Source organism: Mustela putorius, unplaced genomic scaffold (assembly GCF_011764305.1).
Source record: "Mustela putorius furo isolate JIRA1106 unplaced genomic scaffold, ASM1176430v1.1 tig00537293_pilon_pilon_pilon, whole genome shotgun sequence".
In the NCBI taxonomy this organism is placed as follows: domain Eukaryota; kingdom Metazoa; phylum Chordata; class Mammalia; order Carnivora; family Mustelidae; genus Mustela; species Mustela putorius.
This window is the reverse complement of record NW_025422431.1, coordinates 2,336,979-2,358,067: the sequence shown is the minus strand read 5'-3', so window position 1 is coordinate 2,358,067 and position 21,089 is coordinate 2,336,979. Positions and strand designations below refer to the sequence as shown.

The following is a 21,089-nucleotide window of genomic DNA, read 5'->3' as shown; positions in this document are numbered from 1 at the left end:
GCCAGGGGTCAGATGCTAAATAAGAAACTATTCAATTTAAGGGTATGGTAAACTTCCAAGGGGAACCACTATAGGAATCAAATGTATGACCTCCAAGGCAAAACTGTGGAAAAATTTGTTTAAGAAAGGACAGAACGACCCCCAAGCACCAAACTTAATTAGTCTAAAATGAGGAAAGAAAGGAGGGAAAGAAGAGATATAGAAAAAAGACAAAAAGAACTATCACATGCTCGCTCTGTACCCACACCAGTCAACCTAGCCTAGCACAGGGGCCTCTCGTTTTCCCTCCCAGATTCTGGAAGGTCACTGGAATGTACGTGATGCTGGCGGGACAGCAGAGTGACTGATCTTCGGTCTGATAAAAAAAAATGGCTCTGAACAGAACAGCTTACAACAGAGAATCCTCACCCAGAACTGACAGAACTGCCCCCACTATGGGGGCTCTTCTAGCCTAAGAGAACTCATTATGACCTGGTGAATTCCCAGGGCCACTATAATAGAGAGGACAGGATACAATGTCAGGAATCTGATTAAGGACGGTTCTGGGGCCTCGCGCACTGTGGGTAAGCTTTACTTGCTGACTCTATCACAGAGATGATGCGTGGTGGGCCAGAGAAAACCAAATAAACTTTGGAGCTTCCTCAGGGCCCTAACTGAGTGGTGGGACACTATGTCTGAGGTCCCCTGGCACCGACGTACCCTAATAGAGGATGTGGTGACCCTCTCGGGTGCCTCAATGTTGTACCACACACACAGGCTGTTTCGGTTCTGAGCCACCAGCACGTCACTTCCTGGGACCCACTGCACGTAGGAGCAAAAATTGAGGATCATCGTCTTAGAGCAGCTTTCAATATCGTATAGATGCAACTGTGGAAGGAAGAGGTGGACAGCGCAATCAGAGGGGGCTATGGGGTGGCTTCTGATATCAACCATTTCTCTAATGAAATGTGGCGAGCTGACCCACCAGTCAGGCAGATGCTGAATTTCAAAGCTTACTAGCCTGCGATGCTCAACGTTTATGTTGACTTGGTACATCCTGACTCTGGCCCTAAGAGATGACCAAGTGAGCCCAGAGCTACACCCAGAAATTTAAGTTAGGTGAAGGTCAGACTTTCGTTCTTAGAGTTTAACTCTGGGCCAGAGTTGCCAGACTGGATCACAAAAGTAAGGCCACCACGCATATTAAATGGTCTGGAAATCAGCGATGTGGCTTTCACATCACAATGAACATGAAATGAAAAATCACCAGTCTCTTTGCCCTCGAGGTGGAGCTCTCTGGTGATACTATATTGAGATCAGAGTCAATAAGGAGTTCGGGGGAGACTGTCGAGCCAGCCGTAACGCTGTGGGGTACGTGTAGCTGACGAATGCTGCAACAGGTGTGGGTAAAGTTCAGCCAGGCAAGCGGGGGTGAGGCAGTCTCACGAGGGCACAGATTTGTGAACAGTAACAGAGAAACCAGCTCCCAAATTTCCCTCTCAGCTTTGGTGCCATCACAATACCATCTTCTTAAGGTATGGGCTACAGTAACAGATGGGCTGTGATAACAGACACAACGTTGATTCTTCTGTGCCTTTTGCTATGTTAATGGCATAGTGCACCAAGAAATTATGCCCATCCTGCCCCCCCGCAATCTCTGGCAGCAGGTAGTACCACATCCTCTAGGGACTACTCAATGGCTAAGGCCTTAGTAACCCTTCTTACACGAAGTTTCCGGTCCCTGAAGAGAAGCTTGTGCCCCGTTTCATTAAGTTCCAGCCAATCCACACGGCTTTCGTGGCTGATGGTGCCAATGTTGTAGCCACCAGTCAGATCCACTACAAAGTAAAAGAGACAGGGTTAAGAAGACAGATTCCACAGAATCATATACAGGACACAAGGCAGCCTGCAAAAGTCTTGCCTTTGATGATTATGTTAGGCTTTAAGAATGCACAAGTATAGGGTATGAGGAATATGACATAATTTTGCTAAGATGCTTATAATACTAGATTTCTACTAAAATTGTAGAGATTTTTAACTCTGTAGCTAACTCAAAAGGTCCAGATCCATCAAGAAATGAGATTCCTCTCTGGGATCTTGGAGTTGTCTCATAGCAGATCAGAACACATCAGAGCAACGGGCATCTGTTACTCAAGAAATCCTCTGGAAGGCAGCACTGAGCACTTTAAGGAAGAGCCCCAGTTCCAGCACAACCATGAAGAGAAAGCTGATGGATGAAATGACCTCCATGAACATATTTGCTGCAAGGAGTTCCCTGCATTTTGAGTGTCACTGATGTTAAGAACCCCGAGGGGCAAAGAGTGGAGAAGGCACACAGACAAAACAGAAGGAACCTCTGATTAAAGTCAGGCTGAGAGTGCTGAGGATCAGTCTTTTAGTTTGGTGTGAATTTTGCAGACAATGTAAGATAGGATCACACTTAAGGACTGGCTAGGATGCTTTCAGGGAGTCCCCTGAACATGGCGCATACACAGCTCTTGTTTGTATATGTTACCGATGTGCAACGTCCCGCCAGTGATCCTGTGCCAAATTAAAAATGAAATTTCCTGGGCGCTCAAGGCTCAGGTCATGATCTCAGCCAGCTGAGTGTCGGGCTCTCTGCTCAGCACACAGCTGGGAAGACCAAATAAATAAAATAAAAAAAAAAAAAAAAAAAAAAAAAAAAATGAAATTTCCTTTAATTAAAAGCCACCTTGATAAAGCCATGTTTCAATGTCTCAATTTATAAGTAGAATCACAGAATACTAGAGCTGTGGGACCCTATCTCTGTGAACATCCTGAAATTATATACAAAATTATATGTTTATGTATATTTTTCTGGGAAAGGATCTGTGATTTTTTTTTTTTATTTGAGAGAGAGACAGTGAGAGAGAGCATGAGCGAGGAGAAGGTCAGAGAGAGAAGCAGACTCCCCGTGGAGCTGGGAGCCCTATGCGGAACTCGATCCCGGGACTCCAGGATCATGACCTGAGCCGAAGGCAGTCGTCCAACCAACTGAGCCACCCAGGCGTCCCAGGATCTGTGATTTTTTTAAAAAGATTTATTTATTTGAGAGGGAGAGAGAGAGAGAGACAGAGCATGAGAGGGGGGAGGGTCAGAGGGAGAAGGAGACTCCCTGCCGGGCAGGAAGCCCAAAGCTGGACTCAAGGATCACAACCGGAGCTGAAGGCAGTCGCCTAACCAACGGAGCCACCCAGGCGTCCCAGGATCTATGATTTTAATTAGATCCTCAAAGGGGTCACTAATGAAAAAAGGTTAAGAGAAGAACTCTGTTCTTCTCTGTTTTTTATACTTTTGAAGACGAGCCCTGTGTAGTGGGATGACTTGTCCAAAGTCTCACAGCTCATTACTGCCCCTGGAACATGGGCCGCCACACTACACCATTTCCATTACAACTCAACAGTTGGATGTGAAACATAAAGCTCATGAACTGTAAAAGTATCTTAAGAACAGACCCATATGTATTTGGAAACTTGATTTATAAGAGGTGACATTACGAATCAGTGAGTACAGAACGGATTTCCAATAAACGGTTTAACATGGAAAAAGTAAAATATGAGCCACACCTACATTATGCACAAAAATTAATTCCAGGTGACAAGCAAAATCTAAAAATATTAAAACATAGGAGGGAGTAGGAAACTTTTTCTTTTTTTAAAGTTTTATTTATTTATTTATTCATTTAACTCTACACCCAGCTTGGGGCTCAAACTCACGATCCTGAGATCAAGAGTCACATGCTCCTCTGGCTCATTCAGTCAGGTGCCCCAGGGAAACTTCTTAAACGAGACCTCAAAAATCACAAACTAGGGGCACCTGGGTTAAAGACTCTGCCTTCGGCTCAGGTCATGATCTCAGGGTCCTGGAATCGAGCCCAGCATCAGGCTCTCTGCTTGGCAGGGAGCCTGCTTTCCCCTCTTTCTCTGCTTGCCACTCTGCCTACTTGGATCTCTCTCTCTCTCTGTCAAATAAATAAATAAAATCTTAAAAAAAAAATCACAAACTATTTCTTAAAAAGTGACTAAATGAACTACATTAAAATTAGAAATGTCCAGGGGCACCTGGGTGGCTCAGTAGGTTAAGCCTCTGCCTTCCGCTCAGATCATGATCTCAGGGTCCTGGGATCGAGTCCCGCATCGGGCTCTCTGCTCATCAGGGAGCCTGCTTCCTCCTCTCTCTCTCTCTGCCTGCCTCTCTGCCTACTTGTGATCTCTCTCTGTCAAATAAATAAATAAAATCTTAAAAAAAAAATTAGAAATGTCTGAACTCTAAAAGAGGCCGAGACAAAATATCTGCAACACAAATGACCATCCAAGGCTAGATGTGCATATACACAGAACTCCTTCAAGTCAAGAGGGAAAATACAGCCTGATTTTAAAAATAGGCGAGGGATAAGAACTGGCAAAATGCAGAAGAACAAATCCAACACCAATAAACAAATGAACAACAACAAAAATGAATACGATGAAGTATTATTTCACATAAGTCAGATTGAGCCAAAATTATGAAGTCGGGCAATTTCAAGTATTGGAGAGGATGCAGAACACTGGGACTTCTAACTGCTGGTGGGAATGTAAATTGGTACAATCTCTTTGGAGAGCAATTTGGAAGATTTAGCGAAATTACAGATGTACCTCTTCTATGATTCAGCAGTTCCAATCTAGGTGTAAACCTGAGAGAACCAAAACACTGGAAACGGTGAAAAACCAACAACTTCCATGTCCCTCAGTAAGAGGAGAATAAAAGATCTGAAGTAAATATAATGAAAGATCAGGACATTATAGAACTATGGATGGTGGGGGGGGGCTGGGTGGCTCAGTGGGTTAAAGCCTCTGCCTTCGGCTCAGGTCATGATCTCAAGGTCCTGGAATCGAGCCCCACATCAGGCTCTCTGCTCAGTGGGGAGTCTGCTTCCTCCTCTCTCTGCCTGCCTTTCTGCCTACTTGTGATCTTCGTCTGTCAAATAAATGAATAAAATCTTAAAAAAAAAAAAAGAACTAGGTATGGTACACAAGTAATAATAGTATTATTATTAATAGCTAACATTTATTAGGTGTTTATTATGGGCCAGACATTAGTCTAAGTGCTTTTCATATAAGGCAGGTACAATTTTTATCCCCATTTTGTGGATGAGGAAATTGAGATACAGAAAGGTTAAGAAACTGACCTAAGATCGCACAGGTATAATTGCAGAAGTGGGGACGTTTGACTCTAGACCCTTGTTCTTAACGACACTATATGGATATGCTATTCTCTATACATCATAGGGAATACTGTGCTGCTCTAAATACATTTTTCTATGCTTGAAACATTTCATGACAGAGTTAATTTTTTCAAGAGATTTTATTTATTTGTCAGAGAGAGTGAGTGCACAAGCAGGGAGAGCAGAAAGCAGAGGGACAAGCAGGCTCCCTGCTGAGCAAGAAGCCTAATGTGGGACTTGATCCCAGGACTCTGGAATCATGACCTGAGCCGAAGGCAGGCTCTTAACTGACTGAGCCACCCAGGTGTCCCCAGAGTTAATTATTAATACATAAAATAAGGTGTATTTATTTATGTGAGCACTTGTGAAATTCAAATAAATGTTGTCCTCACTGGCTACCAATGTCAAACTCTACAGAAAATAAGTTCCCTTTTGGTTCGAACAGTCCATTATCCTATGTCCTAAGTCTAAACAGGAAAATTCATAAATTTACTAATGGTTCCGCTCTACATACAGTTCACAATTCCTAGCCCTAAGATACATGCCTAAAGAGCATGAATAATTACAGGGACAAGCTGATATGCGCAACAGTGTATCTGTATCTCTACAGCTAGACGCAGATTCACACACGTGGATTAGAACACTTCCCACATCCTCTGTGAGAGCAGGGCCATACATTTACCTGGTGCCTCTCAGATTCCTGCATTCTCCACTCTACATACCCCTGTGATATGGAAGCATCTATAAACCTCTGTTTTGTTATCAGAATTATGAGAGAGTCTTACCGATAGCAATAGTCTTAATATCAACAAGATAAGCCAATTTCTTATTGTCTTCCATCCCTCGTTGACGCCGCTCATTAATACGGACACTGAAACACGAAGGGTGAGGTAAGGCAGAATGGACTTGGGTCATCGGGATGTTGAGCAAGGGCCCAAAGTACCATAGGGGACGAAGTTTTTAGATTAATCTTGAGGATACAGGAGTTAGAGGTTAGAAGGGACTTCTCTGGGTTTCAAAAATTTAGAGAACCTTGTGGGGTTACCTGATGAGGTGGGGGTTCATGAATTCAGTACGCACAGAACCCAAGGTATCATTACTCCCATATTCCACCAGGGTTAGCTCTCCAGCATTGAAGATCATGCACACCTGGGGATGAAGGGACTGTCACGTGGTGGGAAGTTTGCATGAGGAAGTCTGCACGGTCAACAGTAGTAGAGGGAGATGTCTCGTCAGTGCAAAGTGACTCCCTTTTATTCTGTTCTTTATTCTGTTCCTCTGCCTATCTCGCCCTCCTTTCTTTCTCTGCTCTCTCTTAGCTAGGAGGTTGAATGAGATGGTGATGGTCAGTCAATCAAGCTCTACTCACATTTTCATTTTCAAAGAAATACTTCTCATTGCCACCAGATCCCTGCCAAGCCACCTGTAAAAGAGGGAGAGGACATAAGAACAATGTGGGTAAGTATCCAAGACAACGCTGAGAGAAGGACAGGGTAGGGGGCAGAGAGAAGGAGTGTAGGAAGGCCCTGATGTTCCACAAGTGGGGTGCTGTGTCACATTCTGCCCTAGGCTTCTAGGCTTCTGAGAGATGCTGTAAAAACAGTCCAACAGTGGGAATTCCCATTCTAGGATTCTAAATCTCCAGGGTCTCACTCCCAGGTCCCAGGTCCCCAACGCCAGCATCTTAGAGCTTTTCCTTAGAGATCTTCCCCCTTAGGGACCCGGGTTCCCTGGAAGTAGCAGCTCACGATGCTCCATTCCCCGCCCCTTCACCTGGGGTTCCTACCTCACTAAGGCGATTAGTGTTCAGGTCCCCCAGCAGCAACGTGTCTGACGTGTGGGCCACCAGGTAACGTTCCTTTCCGAGGATTTTCACCTCTTCCACCTCGTAGCCATAGTGTGACTTGAGTACCACCCGGGTCCCCGATGACAGGTTCTTCACAATCACCTTGGTAAGGTACAATTCTGAGCACCCTGAGGCTTCCCTCAACCCCAAAGAGGGGTGAACCTGCCGTGCCCACCTCCACAGTGTTAAACAAAGCTAGTCTCTTGTTTCCTCACCTAACCTAGGCTATTGATGGTAAAAATGACACCTCCCATTCACACAGTGCTTTACGATATACAAAATGTTTTCAGAGATTATCTCCTTCAATGCTAATACATAATACATACAGGGTAAAACTAATCACTCTCCTTACCTTCCTGTACCTCTTGTGAAAATCTCTGTGATTACTTTAATCGTGGTATATACTGATCATACTGTCATTTCATATAGCTCTTTGCTAAAATGATCCTGATTAAGGAACAACAGAATACAGACAATTATCTTTGTATTCTCTGTCCTAACAGTGCTCATGTATAGAGAATGGACAGAAAATGAAAGAACAGGGGTGCCTGGCTGGCTCAGTCAGAGGAGCATGCGACTCTTGATCTCAGTTGTGGGTTTGAGCCCCAAGTGGGGTATAGAGTTATTTAAAAATAAAATCTTAAAAAAAGGGGGGGGGCGCCTGGGTAGCTCAGCTGATTAAGCATCTGCCTTTGGTTCAGGTCATGATCTTGGGGTCTTGGGATCAGGCCCCATATTCAGCCCCATGGCCGAGTGCTCCCTCTCCCTCTAGCCTTCCCCTGCTCCTGTGCGGACACTCTGTCAAGTAAGTGAACAAAATTTTAAAAAAAGAGAAAAAGAATGAAGGAAACAATGAATAATAAATGGAAGGAAAAGAGAACAGAGGGAGAGAAAACAGAAAAGTGGGCTCAGGAACTAAGAAATTACCTTGCAATGTCATACACGATGGATTCAGAGGCCCTAAAGCAATGTTATGCACCTGCGTAATCCTAAACTCCCCAGTTAACAACATATAGGTAATAAAGCCTTTTCTGTTGTGTTTCATTTTAGAGAGGGATAGAATCATGGGTGGGGCAGAGGGAGAGGGAAAGAGAGAATCTTCAACAGACTCCATGCCCAGAGTGGAGCCCCTCGTGGTGCTTGATCTCACAAGCCTGAGATCATGACGTGAGCTGAAATCAAGAGTCCGACACTGAAGACTGAGCTATCCAGGCGCCCCAGGTAGTAAAGTTTTAAATCAGGAAGGTGGAAGTGGCGATCTCTGTACCCCTTCAATTTGGTGTTTAAATCTTTTCTTACAATAAGCTGGAAGGGCTACAGAGTAAAGTTGTCAAAGAGTCACCTGATACACTCTGTTCTCCAGAGCAGCTCTACCAGGGGTTAAATTTGGCACTGTGGCAGTGTCCGGAAGGAGATTTTGGTGCAGTAGGCTATCAGCTACTTACCTGGCTAGGTCCCACATATGTCAACTCAAACTTATTCTTGTAAACACTTCTCCGGAGGCAGCAGTCAAACTGTTCCACTCCACCACAGAGTGTGCCCTAGAAGGGAAAGCGACAACATAAAAGGTAACAGGCATCAGAAGGATATCTGGAGACACCCTTGAAACCCAAGTTCTAGAATCTAGGAAAGAGTTGGCAGTAAAAGGGCTGGCAGTTTTGGGAAGTACCAGATGGAAAGAGGTGGCACTCACAGGACGCCAGGATAGTGATGGGAGGAAAGGGAGAAATCAGCCCCGCCTACAGAATTCTTTGTCTCTTTTGGCTTCCCATAAAGTGTGAATTTCTCTTTCCTGCCGTTAATGTCATATTTTTAGGTTGAAGTCCAAAGGGAAGAAGAGAGTCTCTAGTTTCAGGCGAAGGCCGGATTTTTCCTAGTTTGAAGAAAGTCACCCAGGCGGAAAAGGATTACTTGTAAAACGCACCGCACAGAGTCGAGAGCCATCCCGTTTCCAGGCCAAGGCAGTGACGGTATATAAGTTGGCAATCTCCTTGGGCTTTGCCTCTTCCCAGATGCTTCTTCGAGGGCTCCAGTTGAGTACCCGAAGTCTGAAATTAAGGAGGTGGATTTCAGAAGAGATGGAGACTGAGCAAAAGGGTGGAAATGGGTGCGTAACAGAAGGCAATGAGTCTCGCTGTATTAGAGAAGAGAGGAAGTGAGAGAGAACACACATGCTAGGGAATCTCATAGGAGAGGACACAAAGGTTCAAAGGAAGGAAGGTGGGAAAATCAAGCCAAAAGTAAAATGGGGTGAGAGCGATAGGAGTGGGGAAAACAAAAGGAGATCATGGCTGGTGAGAAAAATGAGCTGTTAGCAAGGGAGAAAGAAGGAAAAAGAAACAGAAAACAGAAGGAAGAGACCCAGATGACATCGAAGGGGATAAAAGGACAGGACTAATAAAGCTGATGTGAGGGGACCGGGGCCCTTTATTAATTTTATTTATTTAATTCACCCTTCCATCATCCATCCCTTCCTTCCTTCCTTCCTTCCCCAAACACTTAAGCATACATTATGTACTGGATGCTAATTTAGCCACTGGAGATTTAAAAAAAAAAAACCCCAAAAACGAATAGGCCCTCTTCTCATGGGCATTTCAGTTTAGCCAGTTAACTATAAACACCAAAGTGTAATATCATGCGACAAACACTGAGCCAGTGGTCTGAAAAGAGGCAACGGTAATACAAAGAGAGTGGAGATGAATTCCACTGTGGAGTCCCAGGCAGAGGCACAGAGACACAAAATCCTGGTGTATTGTGGAACTGCCAGAGTCCCAACAGATGGTGGGAGCAGGAAAAGGGAAGTGAGTGAATTAAATAAAACCTGAGGATCTCTTTCAACCTACACTTGCTTTCCAACCATTCTCCCACTCTGGTTGAAAATAAGTGGGCTAGAGCAAGGTGTACACAGGGAAAGTAGGCAGAAGATGCATATGGAAAGGGACCCACCTGTCATAACTTCCCAACACAACAGACTGGCCCCCAGGGCTTGCAGCAGCGGTGGTGAACTCCCGCTCCTGAGGGTCACGGCTGTAATCAAAAGTTTGTAGCACGTGGCCTTCCTTTCCATAGGCTACAATTCTGCGATCACAGCCTGCAGCCACGATGCTGTTGGTTGCCCAAGCCAAGGCATAGGGCGGGCATGGGTGGTTAACCAACTTCCCCTAAGACAGAAGTAAAGGGTTCCAGTCGCTCTGACTCTGAGAGCCTCAGCCAGAGATTATTCCTTTCTAGGAAAAATTTATACCCTGTATAAATCTTCCTCCCAATATTTTCCCACCCCAACACATCCTAATCTGGAGATCTTCACAAACTGTCTTTAGGTTTTATACTCTTACACACATATGTATGGCATACAGACACACGTCTGACATTGTCCGCAAGAGGAAACCTCAAAAGGCTTGTATGTTGAGTTCTTTAGTAAACACCTATAAGGCCCCCAAAGGGACATATCCTACACATTAACTAACACTAGGTAGGTCCACATGGAGCATACAACTCTTTCTTTACAGAAGAAATAAATTTAATTATTACATGAGTAATTCTTTTTTTAAATCTCTTTTGGCTTCCAATAAAGTACAAATTTCTCTTTCCTGCCTTTAATGTCATATTTTTAGGTTGGAGTCAAAAGGGAAGAAGAGTCTCTAGTTTCAGGGGAGAGTGCTATAGGCTAAGGCTGGATTTCTCCTAGTTTGGAGAAAGTCACCCAGGCAGAAAGGAGTTACTTTTTTTTTTTAAGTTTTAGTTATGTAAGTCATTTCTAACCTAATGTGGTGCTCAAACTCACAACCCTGAGATCAAGAGTCACATGATCCACCAACTGAGCCAGCCAGGCCCCCTCTACAAGGAGTTCTTAAGTTATTCAAACAATAGAGAATTACATCAAGTAAAACATAAACATTCCTTTTATCCCCCGCCCTTTCCCTTTTCTCTCTTGAGAATGACTTTTTTTTCTATGAATTTATACATATAAATACACTTTTTACTTAGGTAAAAATAATTTTCATTCTCCCTTACTCTCAGAATCCTTTCCCCTTGATTCCTCCTTGCCCACAAATATTAAGCTGTGGCCTCCTGAATGAAAATTCTCTCTGTGGCTGCATCTAAATGTGCCCCCGCCAACCACCTGCAATCTTAATGTTCAACCTCCCCTAGGAGGGATCTTGGGTTTCTTTACCCCCATCTCACAGCATCCTTTAGTCATACCTGTGACTCTCCAGAGCCTTCATCATCGAAGAAATACCTAACAATGGTGCCATCTGCATGACCAGAGAGAATTCCTTTCCCAGAGGAACTAAAAAAGTGAGTGAATTAAAAGGAAGAGGAAGAGGAAGAAAGAGATTACTCTGTCTCACCAAGAAATCACACTTCTATGTCAAACATTACCCTACCTGGGCTCCCTGCTACCAGTCCACCCCATCTTCCATATTATAGTCTCCCAGGCCCGACATCCCCATCGCTTCTTCCTACGTCTCCAAGCTTGGGATACTGCTCTTCCTTACTCACTTTGTTGTCAGTGATACCACGTAAGAATCTGTCCCATAGATGGTAGATGATTTATTAGTTTTAGTGTTTGCTAAGCGAACCTGAAAATGGGAAAATGGATACAAGTCTGGTTAGGTTCCTTTCAATCCCACCCAGATCCTAAGGAAAGAAAAAGAAATAACAAAAAACTGGTCCTTCCGTTCTCTCCCCCAATATATAACTTGACCCTAAGGGAGACATTTAACTGTATTTCTCTCTCCAGAACCGTTATCCCCACCCACAGCCTCTCCTGTGTTTCTCTTCCCCCTTTACCTTCCCTTCAGCCAGTCCAAAAACAATGATGTGCTCTGCTGGCCACTGCAGACAGGTGACAGCACTCTGCAAGGAGGAAATCATGAAAAGGATAACCCTGTCCATGTCGCCCAGCGCACTTATAACAAACTGAACCCCCGCCACATGCCACCGCCCCAGTCTCCTACAGCGGGGAAGAGGACACAGCCGGGCTCACGGGGGAAAGCAAGGAGGAGGGGCAGCCACGCAGCACCATCCTCCATCCTCTCAGCTGGAAAGGTCAGATGGACACGTGAAAAATGCAACTTCCGGTTACATTTACAGGTAGCCATATTGATATAGGTTTGCTCATCCAAATCTCCCCGAGACAGGTCTGAACTTTACCGTCTGGATGAATTTGTTACAGATGACTTTCTTGTCACCCCTGCCAAATAAAAGGAGGGAAAACACATTAAAAACATTTTCATAAAGAAAGTGCCACACGTGATGCTGGGGGAAGGGAAGAAAGACCTGATACGTTCCCTGCTCCCCCTAATGTTGCCTACCCTGCCATAAGAGCCTTGAAAGGAGGCATAAAATGGAGCCCGAGCAGTTTTAGAACAGGAACAAAGATGCTGTGTCACCAAGGGCTCCCATCACAGGTCCTCATGCTGACCTTAGGCTGATTCCCCCAGGGATGGGATCTCACAACACGAGGCAGGCACAGATAGGGAAGCAGCAACAGACTCGGAACAGCCTTTGCTCTCCACGTCCCAGCCTGGACCATCACCTTCTCTTCTCCCCTTTCCCCAGTGAGACATTTCTTCCTGCCTTCCCCTTCTTTTCCAGGTCACCCCCACCTCCCAGTCTCTATCCTCACCAGTCTTCACCAATCTTGTACACATAGATGATGTTGTCGGTCTGTCCTATGGCAATTTTAGTGGAATCAGGAGAAAAAGCCATGCCCTTCACCATATAGCTCTTCCTGCCATACTAAGAGTTAAAAAAGGAAAAGAAAAAAAGTCATGAGTACACATGGTAGAGAAAAGAGAAGAAAAGGTGTTTGTGTGACTGCATTGAGCGTCAGGGATTTATCCTGAGAAAAGACGGGGCAGGCCATTTCCTAGGCAGACGGCTGGGGAAGTTAGTTAGGAAGTTTTCTAGATTCCTAAGACCCCATGAACAGGTTAAGGACACACAGTACTCTCTTCACCTTCATGTCAGCTGGTTTGGTGGAGAATTTATCTCTCCGCTCCCCATGTTCATCGTAGAGCAACACCACTCGGTCCACTGTGCAGACGGCAAACTTGGCATTGTTCTGGGACCAAGCCATGCAGGTCACCTTTGCAGCTCCATCCTGCAGAGGCAGGGGGGCAAAAATAAGCCCAGCTGTTCGTCTAGAGTGACAAAAGCATTTCTAGTTCCTTTAGCTCTACTGTGACTTTGGTCAATTCTCCACATCATAGTCCTTAAAACAAAAGATGCATCCTGATCTCCAAGGCTATAGAACCCTGGCCCAGGAGAACAAGGTGCTTTAGAAACCCATAATGCAAATACACTTCGAGGTGACACGCAGAATCAACTCTACCAATGCACCCCTGCGATGGCCTTGCTCCTTCATAGCTCAACTGAAATAAAATTTTTTTTTAAAGATTTTATTTATTTACTTGAGAGAGAGACAGTGAGAGAGAGCATGAATGAGGAGAAGGTCAGAGAGAGAAGCAGACTCCCCATGGAGCTGGGAGTCCGATGCGGGACTCGATCCCGGGACTCCAGGATCATGACCTGAGTGGAAGGCAGTCGTCCAACCAACTGAGCCACCCAGGCGTCCCACAACTGAAATAAATTTAATTGGTCTGATAAGTTTTTTTTTTTTTAATAGGTTCTGGTCTTCAGCCATTCATTCAATATATACATATTTTTTTCATTTAATATTCTTATTTAAAGGTTTTATTTATTTATTTGACACAGAGACAGCAAGAGAGGGAACACAAGCAGGGGGAGCGAGAGAGGGAGAAGTAGGCTTCCCAGTAAGCAGGGTGCCCAATGTGGGGTTCAATCCCACGACCCTGGATCATGTCCCAGCTGAAGACACTTCATGAGTTAGCCACCCAGGCACTCCTCATTCAGTATTTTTTGAATACCTTACTGAGAAAGGCATGTAGCCCGGGGCTGAGAGGAAGAAAAAGAGCAAAATACGGTCCCTGCCCCCAGGCTAATAACATGGTGCAAAAAAGGAAAAATCCCATTAAAGAGGCATGTACAAAGCACGATGATAGTTTGGGGAAGCCTGAAATCCTTGTATGTTTAAATGACCAACGTTAAGGTTTGAAGAATTGGATGCAGTTAAATGGGGGAAGTTATCTGAAGTAGAAGGAATGATACGAGCAAAGGCAAATCTCATTAAGAGACAGTAATTTAATTTAGCTGAAACGATCTTGCAAATAGAACAGAGGCGGCAAGGCAGGAAAAACAGTGAGGCCAGCGCAAAAAGACTTTGAAATCTGGCCAAGGAGTTTGGGCTCATTTGGTAGGAAAAAGACAGTGGAGATTCTGGAATGGGGAGTAAGACACTCAGAGTTGAGATTTAGGATGAAAATGCCACATGTAGTTTTTTTTTTTTTTTTAATCCCCCCCCCCCCAAACTATACACTGCTCAGAAGTCCAGTTTTGAAGTGATCATCTCAATTGTGGATTATTCCCTTCCACATCTGTCTACCACCTGGTCCTCAAAGGTTCTGCACTAAGGACCTCCTTCCTTGAAATAAAACATTTAGCTTCTGCTCCAATTGTGTGATTAATTACTTGGGTTCCAGAGCTCTGGTTTGAAACTTTGTTACTTATCACTCCTAAACCACCTACCTCCAAAGTCCCAGGTTTAAAAGGCCTTTTTTTCCCCCCCCCCCATCAAAATCCTCAGAGTCAGAAAACAGCCTCACCACCACCTTTACCCCCCCATCCACCGCTTGATTAAATTAGGTTTGAAGGGCTGAGGGTTCCTCGTTTCCTAGCTCATCATCTTCCTTCATCATTTTGCCAATCCTGGGCCTTTGCCCTACCCTGCATCATGACATCTTATTTTGAAAGACTGAAGGGGATTTTCACTTCCAATTACTCCATTAGGGTAAAGGAATTTTTAAATTACAATTTCGGGGGCAGTTTCCTGAGCAATGAGCACTTCTCTCTTTTGTTCTAATTTCCCTCTATTCTCCTAATACCACATTCGCTGTGAAGCCTTCCTCATTCCTCACAGCACTGCCTGAGGATTCAATGGGGACCGGGAGTAGAATAATAAAAACTAACCCTTAACAAGATCTTTCCATAGACTAGGCAGTTTGATAAATGCTCAATATGCATTGTCCTTTTACTTCATAACGCTGAGACAGAGATGATTATGCATATTTTACAGATGGGGAACCTGATTTCAGAAAAGTTAAGTAATTTGCTCAAGTTTACATACACAGTTCGTAAGGGGGTGGAACCAAGATTTATATCCCCGTATGTCTGACTCCACAAACCACAATCCTAACTCCTTAAATTATGCTGTCTTGCTACATAGGAAACATTCGCTTATGGCAGATACTATCATTAGCTTTGTCTGAGCCTATCCTTTGAATTTTGGATGTTCTCTCTCGTCTATCAGATTCTACAGGGCTTTTTAGTCCGCGAAGGCTTTTGCGAACTTTTCCCCCAAACCCCTCAGGTTGCTATCATTGTTACTCCCATTTTCCAAATGAAGCCGCTGGGTGGGCGCTCAGAGACTGTGTGCCGAGGGCTTCAGGTCAGCGGGATTGGACCATTTATTGAAAGTGCAGCTGGCACTAGCACTTGAGTGCTGGTTTCCTAGCTCCAAAACCCAGCCTCTCTTCAGCATGGTTCTTCTCCCGGTGCCCAGCCTTTTCCGAATCTGAGATCTGCATCATCAGAACGAACGGGAGGTCTTCCGCACTCTGTCTTTGGGGCTTTTACCTAAAGCGCTCGTTTATCCGGGCGCAGACTTAGGTTCGCTGTTTCCATGTGCGCCCAGCACCGTGCCTCGTACACAACTGATGTCAAACGAAACGGAACAAAAGCTACCGCATACAGTAGGCGCTCACCATCGTGAGATTTCAGTTCCCCCACTTCTCTGGGAACGTTAAGGCTGGCGGGGGAGGGAAGAGGCACGCAACTCCTCACCTGAGGGCTCAGCAGGGTCCTCAGGTGCTTCAACTGCATGACGAACACCTGTCTCTCGGATGCCACCAGTCAGCTCCCCTCGTTACCTGGACAACCCGCCACGCAATGGCAGCAACTGGTGCTGACGCAGACGCGACTACAGCGCGACACACTTCGCAAGGTCACCACGTAGCTTCGACAGTGAAGCAAACAGAACGTGCGCAGGCGCAGTGAGGTCTAGGGCGGGACCCCTACAGGACTCGAGTCCTCTCTTCAACCAATCCTGTCGTCGCTTGCAAACTCAAGCTCAAGCCACGCCCACAAGCCCTCCGCAAACTCTGGGTCCTAAGTAATCGCGGTCTTACTCCCGCCGGGATTGTGAGTAAAGTGTGGCTGAACACTTCTTTTAATCCTTACAACCCTGGAGGAAGGCAAGGCGGTTGCTTTCATACGTTTTGCAGCAGCCCGGATTGAACCCAAATAGGCTCTATGATGTGCACAGTATATCACAAGGCTAATAATGATAGCTAACCGAATACTCAGGATGCGTCTGCCAGGTACTGTGCAAAAGGTTGTAGATGCATTATCTCACTTAATCTCAAAGACATTTTTTGAAGGGGATGGCATTATTAGTTCCATTTTACATGCCAGGAGACTCGGGATTAGAGGGGTCACTTAACAAACTAAAAGTAAAGGATGTAACTCGGATTCAACCCAGAGCTGATGCATTTAAACAGCCTTTATATTCTGAACTTCTAGCCCCCTATATCTATGCCATGCTTCTATACCCCGTGCCACTTCCATCCCAAGAGATGAGGTGTCCAGAGTCCGCGATGTGAATGTTTCCAGCCCCAGAACTGGGTAGCAGTGGACCGAAGATCTGCTGCCCAGATCTGGATGCTTTTGTGGTTCAAGGCAGAGGGCAAATGAGAACTTGGCTTATCTGATAGAGTAAAGTTAAGTCTTGTGATACCTGGGGTTGGAGCTTGATTAAGTAGAAAGGATAATGACTTCTTGATCTGTTTGGATTGGGGTCCCTTTCAGAATTACTGGTCTAAATTCTTGGAACATGCCAGAGAGACTGAGATGCAGAAAAGGAGCGTTCCTACTCCTCTGGAAAGATCCAAAGTTGAGAAGACCTGTAATTCTCCAGAGAGTATAGCATATGAAGTCCAGATACTGGGTTCTGCAGCTTTTCCCCCACAGTGGTATTTCTCTCACTGGCACCATCCCCCCCACCCTTGGAATTTAGGAAACAGTAGAGGAAACCCTCTATTTTCACAGGAAGGAAGTAGCCCCAGAGCCCAAAGTAGAAGTCTTTTGACAGGGGAGTTCCAACCCCTCAGTTTTATTTCCATAATCCTCCTCTGGATATAGTGGCAGAGAGTGAATATAAACTCATTTACACTTTACAGTTATTATTGACTTTGACCGAATCAGCGAGACAGAGGCAGAGAGAAACAAAAGGAAAAGTGAGTGTGGGGAAGACTAGGAGTACAGGAGTGCACAGGATAGGAGCACGTGGCACTGAAGGATCAATTAGTGGAGCTGCTCTTTCATTTGTCCAAAAAAACCGTTCAGTCCTTTTCTGGAAATTAACTCGAGGTTGATGGAGGAGTCAGAGGAATCAATGGTGAAAAGCTTGGGTGTCAATGTGGGCAGTGAACTTAAAAAGGTTACCGGCCCCTCTCACATGGTATAACCTTTGTTTCCACGGATGCAGGAGAATTTATATCCCCACCCCCATTCTTTTCCTTCTCCCCCCACTTCTCACTGAACAAAACAAAAGGAACTAGGGCTCTAGTTTTCTACACCCATTTCTGTCCTCTCCCCCCCCATTCCAGGCTATAGAATCAAAACAAACACCTTAAAAGAATGAGAGTGCTCCTGTCAAGTTTGTAGTGGTGTGAGAGGCCCTTGTGGTCAGTGGGGAAGTGTCTTCAGTATACTGTACAGGATTCCATACAGTCATCTCTAGTTTGTCCAAGAACATTTATTGGAAAAATGTCCAAGGGATGAGGTCACCAGCAGCTGGGGGGGCTACCAGGTGAGACAGGGAGCCCCTGAGACTCCGTGGAAGACAGTGGGGTAGTGCGGTGCAGCATCTGCCCCCAGATCCAGACAATTCCTTTGAGTTGCTGGGGGAGGGAGGAGTACCCAAAGAAACTCCCCCTCTGAGACCCAGAGGCAAGATGTGGGGGCACCTGGGGATGCTGAGAGTCCTGATGCAGGTGCAATGGGGGCCCATCTGGGACCTAGTGGGATACAGTTGAACAAGTGTCTCTCCCCCGGACCTGGGGAATGGGAGGACATATCCCATCTGATAGCCATTCCCCAGGTCCAGGAGCACAGACCCTAAGAGACCTACCTTCTGGCCCTGCTGACAGTGGAAAGAGGATGGGCACCAGGCCTGAGATTGTGGGAGTGTCATTACCCTCTAGGAGATTACGGGATCCTTCAGTCTTGGGCAGATCACCAACTGAGGCTCTCCCTGACCCTGTCCCCATCCCCAGGGTGTTAGTGCATCTGTTTTTGAGTTCGGTTTCTTCACTCATACATCCATGGTGTTGATGGATAGTGACTTTTTCTGTTAAAAAAAAAAAAATGTCTTGAGTCTCATGTCAGGAAGGTAAGAGTCTCCTCCATCCCAAATATCCATTTCCCCTCTCTTCCTGCCCCTCTCTGGCCTTCTCCCTTTCCCTGACTGCTTCTAGAAGCAAAATCACCCTTCCCTCCCTCACCGGCCTCACATCACATCACCTGTCTCGTCCCCACCGGCCTTCCCTGAGGACTCTGTTCTGGCCCCTTCCCCTTCTCCTTGGGGTTGTTGTTGGAGTGGTTGTCCTTGATGATATCATACTGACGGCAGAAGAGCCCAATGACAGCTGAAACACAACAATACAATCTGCACCTTGATCTTGATCTCCCCACTCACAGCCTTGAAGGACAGTGAGATACCCACATGATTTCTAGAAGAAAACCTTTGAATTTCTGGTGCTCATATGTGAGCACCACCCACTTAGCCTTCCTCTCCTCAAACTTCTGCTCACCCCCAACTAAGCATCTCCCCGCTGCATTTCCCTCCCTGCCTTTTCTCCTGAGCCTTCACCACCTCCCACCTTCACTGAGCCCCCACTCCCCCAATCCTTGGTCCCCCGTGCAGCTGCGCACTCACCGGCCCACATGAGCAACACCACCACAATGATAACCACATCCCCTGTCTGCAATGGTCGCTCTCCCTCCAGACCCTCCACTGTGTTGTCGCCTGAGAAGAAAGAGTAGACTCCAGGTTATGGGGAGTGGCCACAGAGCTCTTCTATGCAGACCCGTAAGGATGGAGAGTCTGGTGCCAGGATTGCCCCTGAGAGCCCCTCTCTAGGAAGCTGTTGGTGGACAGGTAGGTAGAGACCAAAAAAGCAGGACCGTTGCGGGCCAGTATTCCTGCAAACTGCAGCAGCTGGGAACAGAGGGTGGGGAAAAGGAAGCTTGAAAGCCCTTCTCCCAAACGATTCATTATCAGCCTGTTTATACCTAGTCCCCTGCCAACCTTTTTCCTCGTTTCTTGGCAGTATGATGAATTAAGTCATCCTTTTATTCATCTAAGCTAGACTGTGGCTTGTTTGGGGGGAAGTAAATTAAGAGGCTGAAGGGCAGGTAAAAAGCCAGAGAATCGAAAGCTTTCAGGAGTGGAGGATAGCTGAGCCTCTCACCTGGGCTTGAGCTGTTGGAGGGTAGCTGGTCAGAACCCTTGAGAGTTCGGAAGTGCACCCGAGGCCCCGGGGGGCTCTCTCCCCAAAGGATGATGCTCCGGACCTGCATGGTGTAGTCCCTATCTTCAGCCAGTACCCAGAGGGCACAGGCCCTGGTGGTGGTGTTCACCTTCTGGATCACATACTGCCCAGGGCCATTCTGTCGCTGCGGGGAGATGATGGGACAGGAGGGTGGTCTCACACCAGTCCCAGGACTCAAACATCCAAGCACTTCCACGGAGTAGGATGACAAGGGCAGCTTGAGCCAGGGGACACCAGCTCCCAGATTCCCCCACCACGGGGAGGGGAGCTTTGGTCCCCGATGGGGGTAACAGAAGGAAGGCTCAGAGTTCCAAAAACACAGGCCAGGGAGCAGAAGGGTGATTCATACTTGCTGGGAAATGGAGTAGCCAATGACGATGTTGCCTTCTGGGACGTCCCAGGACACAGTGGCCGAGTTGGCTCTGAGGTGAGTGACTGTCACATTCACAGGAGACCGAGGTCGGTCTGCTGGCTGCCAGAGTGAATAGGTTAACAGGTCCCAGGTACGGACTAGCTCTGCTCGACCCCACTACCCCTTTACTCACCTGCTCGCACAAAGCCCAGGTCACAACTGACCAGCAGGAGGACCGTAGGGCTTAAATATGGGGAGAGGGGCATCAGCGAAGCCATGGTCCCCACCGAGTCCGCTGTGAGGCACTGGGGCATCCGCTTGACATCCGGCGGGGCTCCTGGAGGTGGCAGGAGTTGTTGGGGGGGGGGGGTGTCCAGAACTGCCCAGAACGCACGCGTGGCAGCAGCTCTCCCCGGCTCCCCACCGCCCACAGCAGCCCCGGATCCCCCCGTTCTCCCCACTCCTTCCCCGCCCCCGCATCACCCCGGACGTCCCCAGTGCGCCGCTCTGCCGGGCCCACACCCACCTCCGCCGGTTCTCGCGGTCGGGTCAGGCCTCGGGGGCTGCTCGGTGCCCAGAGGGCGGCCCATCGCCCGGCTCCGTGGCGCTGCCCCTACCCCATCCCGACGCGGGCCCGGCGCGGCGGGCAGCGCGGGACCGAGCTGCGGGCGGAGGGCAGGTGGAGGCGCAGCGGGAGCGGGCCGCGGGGCTGCGGGGGACCCCAGAGCTCGGACGGGCCACCTAGTCTGTCCCTGAGCGGGGGGCGGTGCCGGCGCGGCCTGGCCGCTGGCCGGAGTCCAGGTGCGGGAGGCAGTGCGGCTGCTCCGCCGGCCCCTGCAGCGGGATGTGACCGTCCCGGCCTTCTAGCCGCCGCCTTCTGCAGAGCTGGCCCCGCTCGCTCCGCCGCAGCCGAACCGGGACGTGCCGGCCCGCCCCGCCCCGCCGGGGTTCTCGCCGCCGTCATCCCCCTCCCCCCCCCTCCCCCGACCC

General features: G+C 47.2%; 2 protein-coding genes across 4 annotated transcripts in view; both read right to left on the bottom strand.

Moving 5' to 3' along the window:
* IFT172 (intraflagellar transport 172) overlaps positions 1-16,064 on the bottom strand; it is a 34,471-nt gene extending 18,407 nt beyond the window's left edge. The window contains exons 1-16 of one of the 3 annotated variants that reach the window (XM_045073908.1): positions 15,978-16,064; positions 13,015-13,158; positions 12,682-12,794; positions 12,207-12,246; positions 11,844-11,909; positions 11,553-11,632; positions 11,253-11,340; positions 9,996-10,210; positions 8,974-9,097; positions 8,495-8,590; positions 6,990-7,151; positions 6,573-6,626; positions 6,249-6,352; positions 5,989-6,074; positions 1,705-1,817; positions 700-867 (exon numbers count right to left, since the gene is read on the bottom strand). In XM_045073908.1, the coding sequence (XP_044929843.1) occupies positions 700-867; positions 1,705-1,817; positions 5,989-6,074; positions 6,249-6,352; positions 6,573-6,626; positions 6,990-7,151; positions 8,495-8,590; positions 8,974-9,097; positions 9,996-10,210; positions 11,253-11,340; positions 11,553-11,632; positions 11,844-11,909; positions 12,207-12,246; positions 12,682-12,794; positions 13,015-13,158; positions 15,978-16,016 (1,692 nt within the window). In that variant the 5' untranslated portion in view covers positions 16,017-16,064. Of the gene's footprint in view, positions 1-699; positions 868-1,704; positions 1,818-5,988; positions 6,075-6,248; positions 6,353-6,572; positions 6,627-6,989; positions 7,152-8,494; positions 8,591-8,973; positions 9,098-9,995; positions 10,211-11,252; positions 11,341-11,552; positions 11,633-11,843; positions 11,910-12,039; positions 12,153-12,206; positions 12,247-12,681; positions 12,795-13,014; positions 13,159-15,977 lie in introns of those variants that run through there. The other 2 variants (XM_045073910.1, XM_045073909.1) reach the window with 2 other exon arrangements.
* A 1,867-nt stretch (positions 16,065-17,931) lies between these two features.
* Positions 17,932-20,998, bottom strand: FNDC4 (fibronectin type III domain containing 4). Its single transcript, XM_045073920.1, has 7 exons — positions 20,626-20,998; positions 20,293-20,436; positions 20,097-20,212; positions 19,667-19,871; positions 19,132-19,221; positions 18,717-18,841; positions 17,932-18,543 (listed from the first exon to the last, which is right to left on the bottom strand). The coding sequence occupies exons 1-7, from the start codon at positions 20,687-20,689 to the stop codon at positions 18,508-18,510; spliced, it is 780 nt and encodes a 259-aa protein (XP_044929855.1). The 5' UTR covers positions 20,690-20,998; the 3' UTR covers positions 17,932-18,507.
* Positions 20,999-21,089: the final 91 nt, after the last annotated feature.

What these genes read in the sequence shown, in the direction of transcription:
- FNDC4 (XM_045073920.1), bottom strand. Translation starts at nt 20,689, where the DNA reads ATGGGCCGCCCTCTGGGCACCGAGCAGCCCCCGAGGCCTGACCCGACC. An exon ending in GCTACTCCATTTCCCAGCAA is followed by an intron (nt 19,872 to 20,096) that starts GTATGAATCACC and finishes ATCTCCCCGCAG; the next exon opens with CGACAGAATGGCCCTGGGCA. An exon ending in GGTGTTGCTCATGTGGGCCG is followed by an intron (nt 18,842 to 19,131) that starts GTGAGTGCGCAG and finishes GTTGTGTTTCAG; the next exon opens with CTGTCATTGGGCTCTTCTGC.